Source organism: Belonocnema kinseyi, chromosome 2 (assembly GCF_010883055.1).
Source record: "Belonocnema kinseyi isolate 2016_QV_RU_SX_M_011 chromosome 2, B_treatae_v1, whole genome shotgun sequence".
Classification (NCBI taxonomy): domain Eukaryota; kingdom Metazoa; phylum Arthropoda; class Insecta; order Hymenoptera; family Cynipidae; genus Belonocnema; species Belonocnema kinseyi.
Genome location: NC_046658.1, coordinates 114,159,282 through 114,169,144, shown reverse-complemented (window position 1 = coordinate 114,169,144; position 9,863 = coordinate 114,159,282). Strand labels below are relative to the sequence as shown.

Below are 9,863 nucleotides of genomic sequence, written 5' to 3'. Positions count from 1 at the left end.
CTATTCTTTATAATACATTTATTTTATAATTTATTTGTATAAAAGAAAGATATTTGAAAAACACAGAGAAATAAGAAACTTCCAACGTAAATCCTGAGTAATATTTATTCTAAAAGCATGACGACTTTCATTTCTTTTACGAATAAAGCGTCCTCTTATAACTCATAATAATCAACCATTAAAGTTATTAAACTTATATTAAGTTTCTCCAAGAAGGTATGATTTTCTTGGCTTGGTATCAATTAAACTAAATTTCCCAATTAAATTTTAAAGTATGACGAACTCATTAAAAAAAATTTCCTGGCCTTCATGTTGCTCACTAGTCTTTTTTCCTCGGCGAATTTAAGAAAAAAAGAAGCAAACAAATTTAAAAAAATCTTTTCTTGAAAGTATGATAGTTGAATAAAATAGAAATAATTTCCATAAATGGTATGCAAATAAAAAATTCTCAGTAGACCAATTCCATTTTAAATCAGGTAGACAAGTCCAACTTAGGTAGTATTTTTCTAACTAGCGTAGGTATTCAGAATTTTTTTGTTCGGCGTATAAATTCTTGCTGTCTCCATTTATACAAAAATGGGTTTTAAATTTCAAAATGTAAGATTGGTAATTTTTTCTAAAATTCTTGAAATTGTATTTCCTCAAAAACCTCACTTTTTAACGTTTTTACGAAAAGTTTTACAAAAAATACCTTTTGCTCTTCTATGGTATTTCAAATCGTTTACGCGAAAAAAAATTATATTTAAAAAAATATCCGTGCAGAACTGTAATCAAATATGGGGTACAATGAAAAAGAATTATTTCATAAATTAAAAAAAGGAATCTAATTAATCTTACGTGGAAAAAACTTTTGGTAGCCAGGAAATTTCTTTTTTTTTAAAGGAATTTTTATTGTATAAACTTTTATCTGAATAGCGTGTTGTATCTTTCATTGCTTCAAAAAAGCGCGTGATATTGATTTTCCAAACATAATTTTTTCTATTTCTATGGAAAAATAGACGGATTTTTTAAGAAAATCCACTTTCTAGAATGTTAGAAAACAGCCGCCATTTTGTCATTTTTTAAATCAATTTTTAGTAGGAATGATTGGAAGAGCAACAACTCCGACGTAGAATAAAAAAAGAAACTGACACCATGACCTAGAACTTTATTAAAATGTTTACCTAATTTAAAATAGAATTGGTATAATTATACAAGTCGCATGTCAAGTTTGGAAAACGTCTGTAGGATAACAAACAATTATCTTATATAAAAGTAAATATCATCAGCTCGTACATTTCTTAACAAATATTTCGATTGTTTTAGTTTTTAATTTGAAAACAAAATTATTTAACACGTGCTATTCAGTCGTGATTATGTCGTACCAAATGATACCAGTAATATTAATCTCTAAATATTTGGGATATATTTTAGTTTGAAATTAATTGATAAAAATTAAGTAAGAAGTGGGCTTTTATAATCGATCCAAATTTTTAAAAATTTAATGCTGTTAATAATAAACTGAAAATGGGATTATTCAATTTTGATTTAAAAAGGAATATGTCACTGAATATTCATGTTCTATATAAATTTAGAATTTATTTTTGAAGTATAAAACCAGAAGGTAATTTAAGCCAAATTAATATATTTTCAAGTTGAAAAATGTAAAGCTTCGCAAATTTATACCTTATAAGAGAAAGTATTGGCAAGTATTTATGAATTACCAAAAGTATTTATATATTTGATAAACCAGGGCGGAATTTTTAAGATAAAAAGGCGAATTTTCTATACAAAACAATTGAATTTACAACCTGAAAATAAAAAGTTTCAACAAAAATGTTTATTTTCAATCAAATAGTTATATTTTAAGAAAAAGCAATTATTTTTAGCCCCAAAAGGGATTTTTTAACAAACTACATACATTTTCAAACAAAACATTTAATTTTTAATCAAGAAAATTATCTTTCTAACAAAATAACGAATTTTTAAGAAATTGCAGAAATTTTGAACCAAATACTTGAATTTCTAAACTAAAAGAATAATTTTTCATCCAAAAAGAGTTGTTCAATTTTCAATAGAAAAGATTCATTTTAAATGAAAAAGAAAATCTTCTACAAAGAAATTAAATTTTCTACCATATAGTGGAATTTTCTACCTAATTTCTGAATTTCCAAGAAAAAAATACGTATCGTCTATACAAAACAGTTGCATTTCGTACCCAAAAATATGAAATTTCAAAAGAAAGTTCATTTTCAACGAAATGGTTAAATTTTTATTTGAAAAAATTAATTTGAATTGTAGGTAAAAAAGTTGAATTGTAAATATGAAAATGTGAAATTTCATTAAAAATATAATAGTTAATATTCCGACAACAAACAAATTTATTTTAAATAAAGAAAAGTATAATTTAACTGAGAAAGATGAATATTAATCAAAATAGTTGAATCCTTAACCAAAAACTTATTAATTTTTAATTAAACAGCTGTATTTTTAACTGGAAAATTGTATTTTCTACTAAAAAAGGATACATTTTTAACAAAATAGTTAAATTTTTAGTTTAAAAATATCACGTTTTAAACAAAAATGGAATAAATACATTTTCAATAAAAAAATAGTTTTCAATGTATTAAGGCGAATTTGTTACAAAACAGTTGTATTTTCAGTCAAATAGTTGAATTTTTAATCAAATTGTTGTATTTTCAATCCAAAGGATGAATTTTTTACAAAAAGGTCTAGTTTTTAACCAAAAAATATAAATTTCCAGACAAAAAAGTTAATTTTTAAACAAAAATTATAAATCTTTAAAAAAAAGATTTTTTAATAAGGATGTTCAACTTTGAAACAAGAAGTTTAATTTTTAACCTATGAAGATGAGTTTTTAATAAAAATTGTACCCCACATAAGACAGCAAAGAAAAATTGTTGCGCCTACATCTTCCGCCCTCCCCCACATAAAAGCCTACGCAATTAATACACGATGACAAATATGCACGGGCTTTCAAGTTTTTTATCAATGCGAACACCATAATGGAAAAATTTAAATAAAGTAAGATTTATCGCATTATTGTATTTAATTTAAAACGCTATTTTAAATAATTAAACGAGCACCCCCCCCCCTATCAATTGATAATCACTCGTTGAAAAAAATTCTCAATCGCCCTCTCTGAATTTTTTTTAGATTTTCTTTGTTAACAAGTATCACCTATTCACCTAATCACTCTATAATCGGAAATTGAAGTTTTGATAAAAATTGCCAACTTAAGATTGATAATCGTATTGGTGATTCTCCAAACACACCAAAACCATTGAGGAAAGGATTAAAGGTTGTCAACTAGCGAGATTAGTTGTAGTGTGTCGATGAAGTAATGGTTTTCCATCTACTCGTCTGATTTTCTTTAACTTTGTTTGATTTCCAGCTTTCGCCCGCCTACGCTAGGCCTCGTCAGAAATCCAATATTAGAAGGAACGTCTAATAGTGATGTATGCGGAATTGAAAACTTATTTGTGAAGACAAGAGTGCTCACAGTTAAGAACAAACCCGATATTGGTGGAAGCTCTTTAGAAGAAAATTTTGTTTACTTTTTATCTCGCTTTTTATATTTACTCTACTCCTGGTTAGGTATAAAACATCTTATTAAATAATTTAAAACAATATTTGGCAACACTTCACATTGCTAGGGTGCCTCTCCAGTAGTCTGTTAGGCACCCTAGCAATGTGGAGTGCTTCCCAATATTGTTTTAAATTATTCAATAAAATGCTTCATGCCTGTCCACGAGTAGAGTAAGTATAAAGAGTGAAGAATCTTTTTTTCTAAAGAGCTTCCACCAATAATGACAAATATTTTTTCAATTCCTTATATATCACTGTTAGGCGTTCCTTCTAATAATGTATTCCTGATGAGGCTAGGCGTCACCGGGCGAAAGCTCAAAATCAAATAAAGTTTTTTTTTTAAACTACTAAACTTGTTGATCAAAAACCTTCACTACATCGAGAACCTACAAAAAATGAATCATTATCTCCATTTTTTCAAAAAATGTACTTAACTCGTTTTGTTTGCTTACTTCTCATTTGTCACAATAAAAGTGTGATGACGTCCTTTCCCTTAATAGGAAAGAAGATTTATAAAAAAAATGTTAATGGTATTGACTGCAATGCTCGTAGATGTCATATGCAATTAACATTCCATACGTACGAGTACACATCGAGAGTATTTGACGCGAAACTTGAGATCTCGGTTGAGTGAATTGCACACATGAGAGAAAGAATAAAATAATTAGTAATTAGTCATCTGGTAGGCAACATCTGACAGCAAAGCAGGAGAAATTTAATCGGTTATTAGAAATTGCTAGAATTCTTTACCTGGATTGGTAAAATTATGATGTATGGTGCGGCTGTCAGGTGACTTTCTATATAATCGAAGCAATAATTATACTCTGATCGGATGTCCGCAGTAAATTTCGCGCTCGACTGCACTTAAACCATTATCCCTCAAATGAAAAGTTTTGCTTTTATCCTTAATTGATTTGCTGAATCATCACAAAAGAAAGCCTATCCCACACGTTCGTCCCTAAATGCTGGTCCTAATTTACTTATTTTAATTTGATTGAGGAGGCATTGAAAACCTACGTCACGCTATTTTGAAAAAAATTTTCACCACTCCTCTCCTTCGTCACGGATCGACACACAAAGCTTGAACTCTCCAGTGTGACGTTGCAAATACGAGCACGTTTAAGGTCAACATTTTTTCTTCGGGTTGGTTTGAGAAACGCTCAAAATAAAACACAAAGCAGAGAAACGTAATATTTTAACATACTTCACACCCCAAAATGCTGACTTTCAAAACGGAGGTTGATTTTTCAACCGAAGTGTTGAATAAAAACTAACAAAACAGATTAACTTTAGTTAAAGTAGTTGCATTCACGACTGGTTGATTAAACTTCCCAATAAAAGATACGAATTTTCAACCAGATGGTTATGTTCTCAACCAAATGTTCGAAATTTAAACCAAAATAAAAGTTCAACCACAAACAGTTGCACTTTTAAACAAATAGTTGAATCTTCAAACCAAAAAAGGCGAACTTTTCAGAATCCAGGCAAATTTTCAACCAAGAAACGTGAATGTTCAACTGAATTTTTGACCAGCAAAGTTGAATTCACGACCTAATAGTTTCAATATTCAAACAAAAAAGAATAAAATTCCTGTAGAAACATTCTCATTTTGTAATCAAATAATTGGATCTTCATAACAAAAGAACGAATTTTATAGAATACATTTGAATTTTTAACCACGAAAGATAAGTTTTCAACCAAGATCTTTTCTACCAGAAAAAGCTAAATTTTCAATCCAGAAGGATAAATTTTATATAAGAAAAAAGACAAGTTCGCCATACAACAGTTGAATTTTCAAAAAAATTGTTTCTTACCAAAACAGTTTCATTTATAAACAAATAGTTGAATTTTCGATTTCCAAATATGAACTTTCAACTTAATAATCGAATATTCAAACAAGCAAAATTTAAAATTAAACCACAAATTTTGGCAATTTTAAACAAATAGTTAAATCTTTTAAAAAAAAAGGACGAACAGTTGAATTTTCAAAAAAGTAACTTGGAATAATATAGTTGCATTAGGAATCAATTAGTGGAATTTTCAAAAGATTAGGAACGAATTTTGAATAAAATAGTTAAAATTTCGACACACAAATATGAATTTTAAATTAATTGGTTAAATTCTTAAACAAAAAAGAAGAAAATTTAACAAAAAACAGTTGCATTTTCTAGCGAATATTTTAATTTTCAAGTCAAAAGCATGAATTTTTTAAAAGGTAGCTGAATTGTCAATAAAGAAATATTAATTGTAAACAAAAATATAATTGTTCATGTGCAGAGGAACTGTCAACAAGAGTAGAATTTAATTTTAAATTTAAAAAAATTATTTTCAAGCAAAATGGCAAATTCTCTACAGGACAGTTGAATTTGCTACCCGAAATCATGAATTTTCAATAAAAAAAAGTTAATTTTTCAAACAAACCGTTAAATTGTCCAGCAAAGAGATGGATCTACTAACAATAAAATGGTTGTTTAACATAGAAGTTTAAGTTTTAACAAAGTATTAGTTGAATTTTCAACCTAAGAAATAAATTCTCACTGAAAAATTAATTACTTTAATTTTTAACAAAAAACGATCACTTTTCAACTATAAATGAATTGGTCAAATTTTTAATTTAAAAAATTAATTTTTCTTTAAAAAAAATTTTTTTTACAAGGCAGTGAAATATTGAACCAATGAAATAAAATTTGAACAAAAAAGTTTAACTTTCAACCAAGTAGTTTTAATTTTCAAGAAAAAATTATTTATTCTTAATGAAAAATGAAGTGAATTTTCAACTAAAAAGAATCGCCTTTCAACCAATAATAGAATAGCTAAATTTTCAGTTAAAGTAATTAATTTTCAAGAAAATAAAAGGAATTTTTCGAAAAATAGTAAAATCTTAAAACAAGGAAATAAATTTTTAACAAAATGGTTTAACACTTCACCGAATATTTCTTGAATTTTCTTCCTGAAAAGATGAATTCACAATAAAAAATTTAGTGGTTGAACTTCTGACTGAAAACGATCAATTTTCAAATATAAATAAAATAATTGAATGTTCAATTTAAAAAATTAATTTTTAGACATACAAAAAATAATTTTTAACAAAGCAGTGAAAATTTTAAACAATAAAATAATATTGGAACAAATTAGTTAAACTTTCAACCAAGTAGTTTGGATTTTCAATAAAAAATGATTTATTTTAAATGAAAAATTTAGTGATTGAATTTTCAAAAAAAAAGAATCAATTTTCTATCAATAATGGAATAGTTATATTTTCAATTAAACGAATTAGTTACCTACTAAAAAAAACATCATATTTTCATCGAAATACTGAAATCTTAATTCAAAAAAATGAATTTTGAACAAAGTATTTTTACTTTCAACCAAGTAATTGAATTTCCCGCCAAAAAAATTAATTTTCAATAAAAATTAAATAGTTGAATTTCAAATTCAATTGGAATTTAAGCGAAAAATCGAGAAAAAGTGGACGTTTCTGGAAAACAAAGAAAAATATAAAATCTTTTAAAAAGTGGAAAGAAGAGAAAAATAGGGTAAAGAATGTGTAAAAAAAACCCTATGAATCCCCCCCCCCCCGTTGGCAGTGAAACATAGCTTTTGCACAGCCCCCTACTTTATCATGCTTTTACGAGTTGAGTTTCTTCAGTTTCGAACAAAACTTTGCGCGTCGTTCGGAACTGAATTTATTTCACGCGTTATAATTAGCAAGTGAAATGGAACGACATGCTTTCTCAAAGCGATGACATGGAAAGTATATAATTATACGTTTGCAGTAGCTCTTAACACATATATTGATATTCATACGGCTATTTAAGTTTATTTATCCACTTATAAATAGAGTCGTCGAAGGCAGTGAAAGTTTCGGAAGCACCGGATGGTATTAATATTATGTGCATCAGATAATTAGTTTACGGTTTATCTCATTTTACGAGAGTCCTAAAGATTGCGCTGCAATTGATGACAATATAATTTTTGATGACAGGAGTTGTTGGACACGCACTGCTGTATGCAGAATTACTTCCCGGAAATTTCCGGTCATCACGTGACATGCCCTCGATCCCTGTCACACTAAATTTCCGCTCCAGAAATTCTGACAGCTAGTATTTAATTGTGCTGTAATTAAGTTAATCCAGTTTTGCTTTAAATCCCACGTATCACTTGAATTTCAGCGATTCTTTGGTGCATATTAATTAATGAAAACGTGAAGATAAAAAAAGGTTTGATTTCGATAATAAGGGATGATGCGGTAAAAAAAAGGTAAAATAAAATGAAAATTACTATTGAATGTTTACTTCTTGAAAAATTGTACCTCAAATTTGGTTGCCATTGTTGTAGAGAAAAGAGCCTTTTTCAAAAAGATTCTTTCCCTTTTCCGCTCTTTTTCGACGTTCACCAAACCGCAACAAACGGAACGACTTCGGGTGAAACTTTTGATTTTTATGGATAATTTTTTAATAAAATTTGTTCTAAGGGACCATGATTGGCTCCTAATCTCGCGAATGGGGGAGCCCAGTTTTGGCTAATTCCCGACAATAAGTCGATCGTCACTCGGAATACGTCGCACCTGTTGACTCCCGGGATATCTTCACGAGACTGACGATAGTCTACCGGCGACTCCTCATGTCGCTGCAGAGTTCTCTCTGACCCACTTCTTCGGCTTCTGGCTATGCTTTGGATGTATCTTGCCATGCCTTGACCCGCCACTCATGCGTCCATCGAACCTATGAATGGACAATAATGGGTTCTCACCAACCCCTAACTTTAACTCAGGGCTGAATTTTCAAAGTTCCAACTTAGCAGGCGTAGATCCAGAGAACTGACCTGGAAGGGGCAGATTCAGAAAATCTTATACCCACAGACATAGTGGCCGTTTTAATAAAAAAAAAATTGCCGGTCATGTCCCGATTGGAAAACCTTTTTCGCGGTCAATGGAATTAAAAAAATCGAACTCTAAAGTTAAATATTTTTCCATTTGAAGTAATAAAAACTGAGCTGAAATTTAAATCATTCAAAATGAAACTCTTCAATTCTAAAAGTTTAAAATCAAATTCTAGAAGCTTTTCAATTCACAATTTTTTTATTAAAATGCTAAATAATTTACACGTATAATATGAAGGACACTAACACTTTTCAGCTGAGCAATTTTTTCTTGAATGCAGCTAAACTACCAATTTAAAAATTGTTAACTTTTATGCATTGTAGAGTTCAAAGATTCAGATTCAGTTCCAAAAATATAAATCTATGTCATCATTTTTAATGCTCTAAAATGAAGAATTAATCAATGAATTAAAAAAATTTTTACAATTGAACAATTACGTTTTTTTACAAACTTAAAACTTCGTAAATTAAATATTGAATTATTTTTATTTTACATGGTATAAAAATTCTTAAAATGCTTCAAAATTATATGTCAAGGTCTTGAAAAATCGACATGTTTCACATTTTTTCAAAATTTTAATTACGTTTGGAATTTTTTCAGAATTACTAAACATCTTCTACAATGATTCTCATTTTTCCTGAAATTTAAAACATCTTACCAAATTAAAAAAAACCTCAAAAACTTTCACATTCATTTTTCATATTTTTGCAAATCTTTTTAAATATTATTTAAAATCATTTCACTTTTTAAATTAATTTCTAATTTTTTCAATACTTCTAAATATCTCTTCAACTTACTCGATTTTTTTTAGAATAATAGGTGTTCAATTGCTATTTATACAACAAAATTCAACAATTTGACTTGCAAGTTACTTTTATTTAATAGATCCATTAAATTTTAATGTTTAAAACTTAGTTTTTATGTTTATTTTTTAATATTTGATTTATAAGTACTGATTTTAAATGAACAGTCAGATATTTCTTAATATTAAGTAAAATTAAAAATATTTGATGAAGTTTCAATCGGGCGCTTACAATTTTCTACCTAATAAGACTTTCCAATTGAAACAGTTTCATTTTTTACTTCAGAATCTAGATATTCTAAAACTGTGGACTGATTCTGAATCGTCTCGTAAAATCAAACATTATTTACTTTTTAATCCTGAAAGTACATTTTAATTTTAAAACTCATGAATTCATTTATATTCACTGCTGATCTACTAAAAGTGTTTTTTTTATCTCAAATGTTTGATTTTAAAAGTTTGTAATTCTTAATTCTTCAAATCATTGAAACTGCGTTTAAAAATTCTCTAAAGTAAAATGCAATCTTAAAAATTAAAATCTAAAATGGAAAATTTTTAAAGTTGAAGATTTTCGAATTGCGCATTCAAAAC

At 27.9% G+C, this 9,863-nt stretch overlaps 1 protein-coding gene across 1 annotated transcript in view; it reads right to left on the bottom strand.

The window, feature by feature from the left end:
• Positions 1 to 8,180, bottom strand: part of LOC117167046 — a 42,525-nt gene extending 34,345 nt beyond the window's left edge. The window contains exon 1 of the mRNA XM_033351620.1: positions 7,901 to 8,180. Coding sequence (XP_033207511.1) covers positions 7,901 to 7,918 — 18 coding nt within the window. The 5' untranslated portion in view covers positions 7,919 to 8,180. The remainder of the gene's footprint in view (positions 1 to 7,900) is intronic.
• Between the last annotated feature and the right edge of the window lie 1,683 nt (positions 8,181 to 9,863).